Source organism: Melospiza georgiana, chromosome 1 (genome assembly GCF_028018845.1).
Source record: "Melospiza georgiana isolate bMelGeo1 chromosome 1, bMelGeo1.pri, whole genome shotgun sequence".
Lineage (NCBI taxonomy): Eukaryota > Metazoa > Chordata > Aves > Passeriformes > Passerellidae > Melospiza > Melospiza georgiana.
This window is the reverse complement of record NC_080430.1, coordinates 8,513,522-8,527,180: the sequence shown is the minus strand read 5'-3', so window position 1 is coordinate 8,527,180 and position 13,659 is coordinate 8,513,522. Positions and strand designations below refer to the sequence as shown.

At 46.4% G+C, this 13,659-nt stretch overlaps 1 protein-coding gene across 2 annotated transcripts; it reads right to left on the bottom strand.

Annotated features, from left to right (window-relative positions):
• Nucleotides 1-1,112: 1,112 nt before the first annotated feature.
• Nucleotides 1,113-11,569, bottom strand: INSIG1 (insulin induced gene 1). 2 transcript variants are annotated; one of them, XM_058023171.1, is made up of 6 exons: nt 11,535-11,569; nt 10,746-11,158; nt 7,880-8,004; nt 6,633-6,799; nt 6,018-6,117; nt 1,113-3,369 (listed from the first exon to the last, which is right to left on the bottom strand). In XM_058023171.1, exons 2-6 carry the CDS (start codon nt 11,140-11,142, stop codon nt 3,340-3,342), a joined length of 819 nt encoding a protein of 272 aa, XP_057879154.1. In that variant the 5' UTR covers nt 11,143-11,158; nt 11,535-11,569; the 3' UTR covers nt 1,113-3,339. The 2 variants fall into 2 exon arrangements, with proteins under 2 accessions (XP_057879154.1, XP_057879146.1); XM_058023163.1 differs by lacking the exon at nt 11,535-11,569 and adding an exon at nt 11,407-11,524.
• Nucleotides 11,570-13,659: the final 2,090 nt, after the last annotated feature.

Here is a 13,659-nt window from a genome sequence, read left to right as displayed (position 1 = left end):
TTCATTATGCATCTCAATATGTTCCTGCTGCATTCAGAGAACAGACCATGGGCCCTCCTGTGGCTAATTTAGCACCTGCAAATCCCCATGATTAAAGCCAAAGGCTGCACAAGCCACAGGATGGATCTGCAGGAATATGCACACGTCAAATCATCCCACTTGCTGGGAAGAGCAGTTTTTTTTTCCTTTATAAACTTTGTACACCTGTTCCTGACTCAAAAGGAGACCATCATGCTTTAGTTCTCCAAGACCAGGCTGTGTCTCACAACCTTTTATTTATATATATATATATGTATGTATGTATGTATATGTGTATATATATATATATGTGCATATTCACATACATAAAAACATGTATTTAATTCCTTTTCACAAAATTTGAGTGCAATTTCTGGGAAATCAATGTACCTGGAGAACATGGACCATGAGATTGGAGCTGATAACACCTCCTCAGCTGCTACACTGAAGTTAAACACAGGCTATTCCAGCTAAAATAGTTAAGAAATTTTAAGTTAAGAAAGGCAGTTAACCTGCCTAATGAAGGTTTCTTCAGCTAAGCAACTGAAAATTGACCAAAAAGTCATTCTACATTTCCACTGAAAATGCAGCAACTTCTAGAAGTCTAAAACAGGCATTTAAGTGCAGTAAAATTGAAGACTTTTGGTCTAAATTTGTGAGCTGCTATTAGAGCTGCTTAGCCTTAACAGCTCATTCTTAGCTTGCACTCTTCAAGATGCTTCAGACTTCAATAACCACTGCTGCACACAACCAAACCACAGCAGGAATTTGCATGCTTACCCTGCCCCCTCCATATTTTGTTTCAGATTATGAATTTCAGCATTTTGGAAGACAATGGCAGGAAGATTGTGTACTTTAAGGCACAAAACCACGACACACTTACTCTGCTTTCCTGCTATACAATAGCAAGGCTGTTTTTCTTCAACTGTACAACCCCTGCTGAAGCTGATCTTGCCAAGTTCAGTTTAGGATTTTTTTTTTTTTTAAACCACTGCATATGCATGACTGAATATTTGTTATGCAACCATAACAACTGTCCTTTTCAAGAAAGATTCCTGCATAATGCCAGCACAGAGAGTCCAAGGCAAACATGGTTTGATCTTAAAACTTTAATAGTAAAAAAAGTGTAAAACCAAACACACCGCTGAAAACTTACCAGTAAGAATGAGAATTTAAGTGTTCAAATTCAGAATAGTGCAAGTTTCCTTCACTCCCCTCCCCACCTCTTCCAAACTTAAATCACTTTGGTTAAGATACTCAGAAGTATTGGCAACAAACGAACTTTTGACTTATGTTTTTGGCTGTATTATTTCTAACAGGTACAGATTTAGTTTCAGTCTTTATAAATAAATCTGAGATACTTCTCTCTCAAATATCCATAGAGATCACTGCCAGCTTTACTCACATCTGGTTTCACAACATTTTGAAAAGGGTTTCAAGATGGTTACAAAGCTCTATCTCCAGCAAGGCAGCAGCTCCTTAAACAGTTGAGCTGAACCTGTCCCAATCTCTTCAAGTAGTTCTATAAAATTTCACTATTTAGGTTTTGAACATTTGAGGATGGATCTTATATCAATGAAATTACTTTTGATTTACACCAAAGTAAGGTTAGAATTGGGGTCTGCTCTGCAGTATAGACTTTGTGCTAAACTTTTGTTGCTAGCATTCCCTTAGAAGAGTGAAAACAGCCAGAACAGAAACCTCACCTCAACTTCTGTTTTGATGGTTCAACCTTTAACTGAAGCCTCTAACTATAACTGAAGCCATGTAAGATTGGAAAAGAACACAACAAAAAAAAAAATTGCATAATACAAAAAGGCAAATCCATAAAAGTTTACAAGTACACCATAACCACAAAATTGGGAGTATTTCTAAAAATTTGGGTTCAATGTAAGATACAACAAAACTAGCTTTACTAGTTAAATAAATTATTGCTCCATTTGACTCCATGCAGCATTGAAATGAACTCAGAACCCTTTTCTCTTGAATCTCTCATAAGAAATGATCGATATTGAAGAGAACTCGAGGCTCAGACTTACTGTACATTGCACTTCAACTTTTAAGACCTAATACTTGCTATTTAGGTCTCCTGTGGCCTAAGCTATCAAATGAATACGTTGTGCTCACCAGAACTATGTATTAAGAAACACCAAATGTTTAATGTAGTGACATAAGCACTTTTTGTTTTTAAGAAGGCAATCACAGATTGCAAGTTCTATAGGGTTGTGTAAAAACAAGTAGTGATCTCTTTCAGAAACTGAACTGAGAACACAAGCTGTTTGCTGTTCTTCACATACAGTTTAAATCACATTTGAGGCCCAATTCTGTTTCTCATCATTTCAGTCCAAACACAGATTCAAAGGACAGCTCTAGGAGGAAATGACAAATCAAAGAACTTGGAGGCACGTGCTAAATGGCCAAGCACTGACATGGAATGCATGGTTTTTCAGTGACATCAGACATTTGAGATATTTAAGATGTCCTTTGGTGAGACACTGAAGCAAGGTCTATTATTAAGCAGGCACAGTCACACACACACAGATTTCTTACTGAATTGTGGCCAGAGCTTGATTCTTGCAAATCTAACTGCAAGCCTCAGGAGTAATGAAATTTCCAGTTGGAATCTCTTGATAAAGGTTCACATTTGAACAAGATTGTCTCCTGTGCTTACTTCTCATACTGAAGTAATTTAGAAATTCCAAACTAGGGCTTTCAGCCTCTCATCCCCAAACCCTCTCCACCGTCAAAGACAGAAACTTAATGCAGCATTACAAGAAAGGGCATGATTCCTTCATAAGACTCCTAAAAGCATTAGTGCAATGCCTTTAATCTGTTTTGATCACTCTTATTTTTAAATAACCCTATTTTTTAAAGACTTGGATAAATACTATTCCTATTAAACCTTACTTCATCATTGTTAAGCACCATCGATCTACTTCCTTTGGGCACTGATACAAGAGCTTGTAATTAAATTTCAGTTTCAAGGCTTTAAAACATGGCAGCTGATTCAATAACTTACAGTGGAATCTAATACTTGGAAAACTGCCACTTAGCCTGAACAGTTGTATGCACTTGGTGTTAAACTCTTCCAGAGAACAGCCATATGCAAATGCTTATGTGGTAAATTGGGGTAAGATTTCAAGATAAGCAGTTAATTTCACTTGGCTACTCTAAGAGTGGATAAATTTTTTTTCCCCACAAGTCATTTGTGCAGTGAGCCCATAAAGAGATTATTTCTTCTAAATAATCTTCAGTTTTAGAAAGGAACACATCTTCATAAAGTTGCTTTCACACTGGCACTGGGTATTCTTCTTCAAAGGCTTAGTCATTGTGTGGTTTCTCTGGAATACCCTATGGATAAAAAACATCAAACACATGTTAGATTTTAATGCCATCTGATAAGTGACTACATGATGCAGTATTTTCAATTATTAAATAGTAAAGTAACTCCAGTTAGGCTGGCAATGACCTAGAGAGCATGGCTTATTTTAAAAGCTTAACAAGGACATGCTCCCTAACTGTGGACAAAAAAAAATCACTATGGGTGTTTGATGCCTCAATCAGTGCCTCTGAAAAATCCATCTGCCAATTGCATTTCTTTCTATAAGACTTTGTTATCTCTCCTCTCTATCTCAGTTTATTTCTTAGCAGAAGGCACTCAATGCTTCACTTAACTGACATTAATTCAGTTTAAACAGCCCTTTTTCAAACTGCCTTTAACCACAAGCTACTTCATTTTCCAGTCAAAGCCTGGTATCAGAGACTTACTCATTTCTTCCTAACTCTCTCTTCTAGTATGGAATGCAGCAATATGTCACTACAAGACATTTAACCCATTTTTCTTTGAAACAAAGCTTGTAACTTGTTATCTTTCTGAGGTCAAAATGCAAATATATTTTCAAGTACTGAATGCATTCTCAGTTCTCCAGCCTCTAGCACTAGTACACAATAGATATTTGTGAGGCCCAAGTTCTGAATACCACACTAATTTGTCAGATGCTGAGAAAGATGGTTACAGCTCAAAAATGAAGTGTTGCCACCCACTTAACCCAGCTGATGAGCACTGACTGAGCAACTCTAGGTGTCAGAATGAGCAGAAAGAACTGATGGCAGCAGCAGCATCTTCATATCTTCTTTTGCTATAAAACCTACTAAAAGAAAACACTGGACTTCATCCTCAAGCTGGTGGCAAAGAAATCCCAACAAGCCAAACAAAACCCCAAAGTCTCTGCTAACAGCAAGTCTGCTGAAAGGTCACACTGCACTTTGGGAGCTCCCTTGAAATCCAGTGACTGGAAAGCAGCAAGGATCTCCCAGCTAACATTTATCAGCATGGGAGGAGAGGTCTCAGGGACACTTTTCATTTCTAACTGGAAAATCTAGACAGGGGCTGAGGAAGAAGCAAAGCAACTTTACTTCATTAATTTCCACAGGTGCCCCCTTCTACTCTGGAAATATCTGTCACACGCATCAAACAGCTCAGGGGCTGCAGCACAATATAGCCAGAGAAATAACTGTTTAATTCAAGTATGGGTTAAAAAATTGCTACATTCCATCTTCCTGCCACAACCACAATGGCTGACAAAACAGACTGGGACTGCTGAATTACCTCTATAGAAGAAAGATGTGGTTGACTGGATTACAGACTCTACTTCTTGGGAATTCCAGCACACAGTGCTGCACAATGACTTGTAGAAGTCTTCCTATGAAAATGCTGCACTTCCCCAAATTTTTCCTGACTAAATAATGGCAATGTAAAACACATGAGAACACACCTCTAAATAACCAGAATGAAAAACTCTGCATTGCCAACTTTCCACTTTCTTTATAAGAAAGATGACAAGATTGACAGGAAAGCGGCAGGCAGGATCCAGGCCGATTTTAACTAACTCAGGTGAGATGCCAGGTGAAACAATAGTAAAGGAAAAAGTTCTATGTGTCTAAATTCATTTTAGCTCTTTCTTTAAGGCTGCCTTCCTCCTTTGTTTTCTAACAGGAGCAGCAGAGCAACTGGAAAGCACTGTGTGAAATACAGAACTGTAGCATAAAACCAACTATAATTTTATTTTGAGACTCTGCTGCAATACCAAAGCTTCAACAGAATTCAGTTAATGTATGGTTTCCACTTGATGTGAGTGGCAAATTTAAAAAGAGAAATTATGCTGCCTCTTCCCTCCATACATGTAGTCCTAAATAAACCCAAATGCTGATTGCATGCATCAGTGAGATTTGAAAGGGGAGTGGTGAACTTGTGTTTTAAAAATCCTCAAATGCCCTGCAGTAAAAATTGAAGGCACCTAAACCACAGCAGCCTTAGGAAAGTTAACTTGAAAGGTGTTTTCCAGGATATAGGACTTGCATAGCAAGGAAGACAGAAGTTAAATCAACATAATATTAATTATTATTATCCATCAGTGTCAGAACACATTTCACAACCAAGCCTTAGGCTGATGTGCAAACACACAGCCACGTTTACTCTTCAGTGTGCCACAAGGAAATAATTCCTTAAGAACCTGGCAAACAAGACAGCAATTTATATTATCCTTTTATATATGGAGTGATACTTGAATCATGTCTGAAGTAACCAGCAAGAGAATATTTGATTTTGGAGCAGTGGAATTTGATGCTATATAGGGACATTTCCCTATATATACTTTTGTGCATGAATAATTAGAGAAAGCCCAGCAGTGTCTCAGTTCTCCAGCTACCCTAAATGTTAATTATAAATACTGATGGAGCAGGAGCAATGTACTGATTCCAGTCTTATTTTGGCTGCCACTGGAAAAAGTTAAATACAAAAGATATTCAAACACTTACTAAGACAATACCCACTCTACTGGCAACACAGGTTGTCTGCTTACAACTCAGCTCTTAGGAATACATCTATTTAACTCTGACAGTTTGTGAGTCATACCCTTCAAGGCATAGTTTATTCTTGGACTAACAACAATGGAAGGCATTTGGATTGTTAAGGAAACTACTAATTATGCAGTAATTACCATAGCCAGCTGGCGTCCTATGTTTCCTACAGTCACACCTCCTGAGAAAAATATACACGGAAGCCAAGAACGAATGTAAAGGAAATCTGGGGATGTATACCTAGTGAAGAAAAGGGAACGAGTTAGAAAGTTAGAGACAAGTAATTTTCATCATCTTACATGCTCTTAACCAGATGATACAGAACTCTCTCCCCTGGGCTTAAACAAAAAAAAAAAAAAAAACAACCAAAAAACAAAAAACAAAAAAAGGCAGTAACAGTGGGGATAGAAACTCTTAATTTGGGAGACCAAATCAAGTCTGTAAACTTCACAAGCTTCTAAATGCCCTTGTTCTAGCCAGTAAAGTTTAGAAATTCACTCTGCTGAGAGCCAGCAGAAGTTCAGTTTTCTGAGGTGTTACCATTTCACCACACATCCCAATCCCAGTGCTCCCCACCTTCCACCCACAGTTCACAGTCTGGGCATTTGGAACAACTGGACCACTACCTTACAAAAACAAAAACATCTTCTTACAAAAATGTGCTAAAGATATTAACAACTAAATTCCAGTTCATGTGCACCCATGCTTTTAGTTAAGACAAGAGAATTGAAATAGTATTTTAGCAGCTAACTTACTGATAAACACCATTATATACAAGAAACTGGGTTATCAGTGTTGCTACAAAGGCTATTGTTATTCCAAGTCCGAGACCACTTCTTGAACGATCAAATGTCCACCAAAGCCCCAGTGATAAGGCTGCCAGAGTCAGGGACAGCTGGATGTTGTTTGCAAAGTCTAATTTCTGGAAAAAGATGTTAAGGACAGTGCTTTTTAAGTCTGTAGATATCCTGTGGCCATAACTGAACAAGTGCGAACAATTCTCTGTCTTTAAACACAATACATTTTAGGATTTGGTTTTCAGACCTGCCAAGCAATCATAGCCCTTGTTAACTCTGACTGGAGCATGACCGCAAAGTCAACATCAATTTTTGTCACACTGAGCATCTAGAGAATAGGTTACATTTTGAAACATTTAACTTTGATGGATTTTTGTCTCAAGTAACCTAAGTGAGCTGGATTACCCAGGTTTTCTGCTCAAGCCACCATATTTTTAATACAAAGAACACATTTTGTGCTTTTCACTATCACATCACTAGTTAGTTGTGTTAACTTTTAGATGTGGACAAGATGTAGATTAAAACAACACAGCTCACACTGTTATGCTTGCAGTTATAGAAGACATACCTCAATATCAGTGAGCTGTGTTACACATCTTACAGTAGCCACTGCAGCCTACAGCAGGTCTCACAGTGATATATGGTCTCTTCAAGCCAGTCTTATAAGCTCTTGGAGATTTACATCCCACCCAAGATATCTCAGCTACCTTAGAAGGCATAAATTCAGGTGGATGGCTTCTGTGGCAGCATTGGAAACAGAAAGTTTTAATAAAAGGCAAAATAACAAAACTCTTTACAGAGAAAACCCAAAGCCGGGTGCAAGAGGTTCTTGCTCCTGGTAAAACACCCCACAAAAGCCATTGGTTCCTTTGTTCTCTTCTTTTTCTAGTGAATTGCTTAGGCAGGACTTTTTGGCTCCTATCCAATTTGCTATCCTTAAGTTTGAGGTGAAGCCCCTCAGGTCCTATGAGGAGCCTTTTTTTACCTCATCGAGGAGAGAAACTTCTGGGCTTTTTTTTCCTGTTTTAGGAGACAAAGGAGAGTTTTGTCACTCCATCAACAGGGGGCACATTCCTATATCGCAGACCTTCTCTTCCAGCAGCACCACCCTTATCTTGGCAATCCTCCCCGAGACCCCAGAGAGTGGCAGAGCCAGTTTGCTGAGCCCAGAGCAAGCCCAGGGAGCAAACACTACTGAAGGATACAGCACTGGCGTGGTTGATGCCCACGAAGACGGCGATGCAGCGCATGACGCTGGCCCACTCCCGCTTGAACTTGTGGGGCTCCCCGAGGTGGCTGTCGATGCAGGGGTACAGCAGGCCAACCACAGCTGCAAGAGAAGGAACAACACTTGCACCAGCTGCCAGGCAAGGATTACTCCAATATTGCTAAATATTAGCTTGGCATGAAAGTGCTTGAGAAAGCAGTGAGGTGCTGATCACACTGCTGTAAGCCTGATGAGAAAAACACAATTATCACCTGCCTTTTCTACTTTAAAGAAGTAAAAGCCCAGCTCTTTGAACCTTTAAATATATATTGCATTGTTAAGGTTATCTGACTTGAAGCTCCTTTTGTTTAAAGAGATTTGTCACTTGACATCCTGAGCAAAGGCTTGTACCAATAAAAGCAAAGCACAATAAAAGCTTTGCCAGGAGTGGAATCTGTGTTCATTGCTCACGTGCAGGGCTGACAGCTTTATGAACATGATTCATCAGCTGTGAATCAGGCCCTGAATTAAATATTTGCATGGACTTAAAAGTTTATTAGCAGAGCTGCTTTCTCTCCTTCTGCTGGGCTGTAAGTCAGCCCAGGGCTCCTGTCCATGTCAGATGGATTTTGATACCAAACAGAAGCAGAGATGAACTGAAACAAGCAGCTGCCATCGGTCTATTTATATCAGGGAAAAATAGATACTCACACAATTAACCAGACAAAGTTTATCTCCATAAAGCATTTTTCAGCCTTTATCAGTCTGAAAGTTGATAGAAGAAAAACATTGGGTAGTGTTAGCTCAGTTGCTGGCAAGAACACCAGAGTTTCATTCTTCTAAGGATTGCAACTCCCTGAGTTACAACTCCAGGGTTAGACATGCTGCTTTTACTGAGTGCAACTTCTATGTTTATTAATTTCCTTTCCTGCTCTTTTTTTAATCCCTTAAACTCCTAATTGTAAGAAATGCTATGTTAAGAAGGTTACAGAACATACTATTCCAAGACAGATGTGTTCTGAAACAGCTTCACTGCTCTGATGCCAGCTACCAGGACTCTTGCCTTATGGTAACAGCTAAATTCCAAAGTTTAATCCAACTGTGACAGGACTATGAGAACTCTCACTGGAGAATATCCCAGGCCAGCCTTTAATGAACCCTTAATGTTCATCCTTTAATGTTCATCCATTAATGAACACAGTTCATTATTCATTTGAGTTTACAGTTCATCATTCATACCCCCTTCACTGTGTGATACAAACAGACATCACACAACTGCATGAAACAAAAACATGCAGGAGTTGTTTGAAGTATTTTCAATGCAAATTAAAAACCATTACAGTGGGTTTATTTCCTAAAATTTAACTTTTTTTTAATCCTCCAACCCTTCACCAAAACTTTGTCTAGACATGGACTGGGGGGGTTATGAATGATAAACCAAGAAGTATGTGCCAGCTGCTGTGACAATCACACCATGGCCTGAGCCTTCTGTGCCCAGCAGTGGGCAAGGGACAGGCAGGGACAGCAGGCAGAGGCCAGGCAGGGACAGCAGGCAGGGGCCAGGCAGGTGACAGGGCACAGTTAGGTGACAGGAGCAGCAGGCAAGGTGCTGAGAGCAAGCAGGTGATGGGGGCAGCAGGCAAGGGGCAGGCAGGTGACAGGGGACAGACAGGTGACAGGGGCAAGGGACAACAAGAGGGCAGCTGGCAGGGGCAGTGGGCAAGGGGCACCGGGCAGGGGCTAGACTGGTGACAGGGGTGGGGGCCAGGCCGGTCACTTTTTAAACTGATTATCATGCCCCATATATTGCCTGGTAGAACATCATCATGTTATTTTAAGTCACTGGATGATAGATAATAAATCATCTCACTTCTAGATTTTTTGGTAGGAGTAGCACAAGCATATTTGTACAACTGTCTTTGAGGACAAATTCAAAGCCTTAGCAATGAATTTACAGTAGAAGGGCTGGTGACAGGGCTCGGCTGGGGCCCGGGGTCAGGCCGGTGACAGGGCTCGGCTGGGGCTCTGTGGGGCTCTGCGGGGCCCGGGCCGGTGACAGGGCTCGGCTGGGGCTCTGTGGGGTCCGGGGTCAGGCTGGTGACAGGGCTCGGCTGGGGCTCTGTGGGGTCCGGGGTCAGGCTGGTGACAGGGTCGGCTGGGGCTCTGTGGGGCCCGGGCCGGGGACAGGGCTCGGCTGGGGCTCTGTGGGGCCCGGGGTCAGGCCGGTGATAGGGCTCGGCTGGGGCTCTGTGGGGCCCGGGCCGGGGACAGGGCTCGGCTGGGGCTCTGTGGGGCCCGGGGTCAGGCCGGTGATAGGGCTCGGCTGGGGCTCTGTGGGGCCCGGGCCGGTGATAGGGCTCGGCTGGGGCTCTGTGGGGCCCGGGCCGGTGACAGGGCCGCGCGCACCGCCGCACGTGACTTCCTTGTTGTGGCCCAGCCCGTGGCCAGTCGCGGGCGCAGCCAATGGCGAGCGCCGCCCGCCACTCACCAGTTCGGCGGCAGCCAATGGGCGGCGGGGGGGCGGGGCCGACACGCGGCGGAGCGGGGCGGGGGCAGCGCGGGAGCCCCGCGCGGGGCGGGCGGCACCGGGAGCGGCGGGAACGCCGCGGTCACCCCGAGCCCGAGCCCCGCTTCCAGCCAGGGACACCCCCCGATTCACCCGCGCACCGGCTCAAAACCGGCCCTGAGACACGCGGGGATGGAGCCGAGCGCGCATCCTCCCAAAAGGCCGAGCTCGCATCACTCGCTGCCGGATGGGAATGCGGGGCTCCCGCGCGCACGGGTCACGCATTCAGCCCCACCGCCTCTCCTCCACGAGAGGATGAGGAAAAGCCCAAAATCACCCGTGGAGGTCAGCGACTCACCTGCTGCTGTGCCGCAGCACGGGGGCACCCACCAGGCGGAGGAGAAGAGAGTAGAAATCACTTCGTCAGGGAACAAAGTCACATTCCGCTGGATCTGCAGCAAGTTCAGCACCAGGGCCATGAAAGCACCCACGACGAAGAGCACCACGCTCCTCTGCACCAGGTGCTGACTCCAGTTCAAGGTGCTGCTGGTGCTGCTGGCGGTGCTGCTGGCGCTGGAGGTGCTGGGGCTGCGAGCTGCGCGACCCACCAGCGGCAGCGAGGGGCTCGGCACGGAGGAGCTCAGCATCTCGCCCACCTTGGCGGCCAGCCCCGCCGCCGTGCCCCCCAGCTGGCTCCTGTGCCTTCCTCTGGCAGTGCCGGAACAGCTCCAGGCGCAGCTCTCCAACCTGGGCATTGGCTCCTCCGGACACCTGAAACACACGCACGGACACACACGCTAGTAAAGCCCCCAGCAACGGGTCAGGCCGGCGCCTCCCTCCGCCGCATCCTCCAGCGCCGCCCGGGCTCCAGAGGCGCCGGGGGATGCGGGGTGATCCCGGGGCTGCTCCGCCTCGTCCCCACGGGAGGACACGGACCCCGGCCCGCGACCCCCGCGGGGGCAGGGCTCGCCCCCTACCCGGGCCCGTCCGTCTGTCCCCGCGTCCCGCCGCCCGCTCACCTCGGGATGGGCTGGGGGAGCTGCGCCGCTCCGCCGCCTCCCTACCGGCTGCGCTCCGCCAGCCCGCGCCCCGGGGAAGGTTTATAAACCCCGAGCCGCGGATGTCACGTTACCCGCCGCCGACCTACCCGCGGCCGCAGGCAGCGCCGGGCCCGCCGCTCCGCTCCGCTCCGCGCCGCCGCCCCGCCCGTCCCCGCCCGGCCCCTCCCCGCCGGGCGGCGCGAGCGCCGGGCGCGGGAGCCGCCGCGCCAGCCCCGGGCGGCCGCGGCCCCGCTCGGGTGAGGCGGCGCAGCCAATGGCGGGCGGGCGGCTGATATGACGTGCCGGACACACCACCCGCCTCCCGGGCCCGCCGCTCCGCCCGCAGCGCGGCGGCGGCGGAAGGACCGGGCGGAACCGTGCGAGACCGTGCGGGGCCGTGCGGACGGGCGGGAGCGCGCCGGGGATGCGCGCCGCCCCCGGGCGGGAAGGGGAGGGCGGTGGAGGGATGGAGATGAGGGCAGTGGAGGGATGGAGATGAGGACGGTGGTGGGATGGAGATGAGGGCAGTGGAGGGACGGAGATGAGGACGATGGAGGGATGGAGATGCGGGCCGTGGAGAGATGGTGATGAAGGTGATGGAGGGACGGAGATGCTGGCGATGGAGGAATGGAGATGAGGGCGATGGCGAGACAGAGATGAGGGCGGTGGAGGGATGGAGATGCTGGCCGTGGTGACGCTGTCATGGAATCAGGGAATGGTCAAGGTTTGACGAGACTTTTAAGGTCATCGTGTCCAACTGTGAACCCAAGTGACCCCGTAGTCTTTAAATCTAAGCCACGTCACCCAGTGCCAGCTCCAAACGCCTCTTGAACACCTCCAGTGTTGGCATCTCTAGCTGGTCAGAGTGACCCCGAGAAAAGTTCCAAAGTCTGTTTTCCCAGCCCGGCGCTTGAAGAAAGAGTTAGGGCTCTTCATTTCTCATGTCCTGGGTCCTGACACTCCACCACCTCCCTGGGCAATCTATCCCAAAGCCTGACCACCCTAAAAGGGATTTTTTTTTTTGGTTTCCAACTATCTAATTTGAATCTCCACAGTGTCATTTTAAGGCCATGTGTCGGTGGCCTTTGCAGCCAAGCCCTTGTGTGCTTGCCCAGCCTGCTGCGTGTCCCTTTGGGAGATGGCAGCTAGTAACAGGGGAGGCTGTGGCGTCTCCTGAAGACGGAGGGATCAGTGATCTCTGTCATAATTCTAAAATGGTGTAAGGGGATCCTGCCAAGCCCGTGACTCCGTGAGACAGTGGTGCCAAAGCCAGACGCTGCGTCAGCGAGCAGCCGTGGGGTGAGCGGAGGATCTGAGGCTCCTGGCTGGTCCCTGACAGCCTGAGCAGCTGCTCTGCCAGCCCTGGCAAAGCTCAGGTCACAATCCTCCCACACTAAAATAACAAAAAGCCAGTTAAACACACGTTCACCCTCTGGACTCTGTGAGGGTTTGGGAAGAGGCCTGTCAGGGATGGTTGAGTGCGAGCTGTACATTATGGTAGAGTTCAGCACCAAAAAATGAGGGCACAGAGCAGGACTCGGCTCCCAGGGTCCTTTTTGAGTCCCCAGTTCTCCAGGACATGTGGGAGGCTGGTGTATGTAATTGGAATTGCTGGGCTTTGTGTTTATTAGCTGGCTTCAATGGACCAGCAGATCTTTTCACGTGAGGTGTGCCATCATTACACTTGGGAGGAATATAGGACACAAGGGCTTCCCAAGTGATGGCACTGAGGATTTAAGGATAACTGTTACGTATTTAGGATAACTGTGCCTATGATGGGCACAGTGATGGTCCAGGATCAGTGGTCAGTGGTGGTTCCAGTTGTCTTTCATTGGTGTGTTAAATGTAGCAAATCAAATACATGAAATCAGCTGAAGATATGGAAAGAGGCAGGTCTTCTCTGCACATATAATGAAGAGTGAAGTTAACCTGGGGTATGGCTGTCCCTTCTGATCTCTGCTCATTTCCAGCTGGGATGGAAAGAGTTAGCATAGCTGATCCTGCTGAGCAAAGTGCCTTTGGAAAATGTACTGGATAGATTGTTAGTGCCACTGCTGGAAGTGACAGATGAGCCCAGAATTTTTCTCTTAATGCCAACTGGGACCACCCCAGTAATGTCTTGCAGACTTTACTGCTGAACCAAGGTATTTGTGTAGTGTACTCTGTACTTGGAATTGTAAATACTCAGTTTCTATTGCTATTTATTGTACTGAAACAGCTTTTGGTTTTACT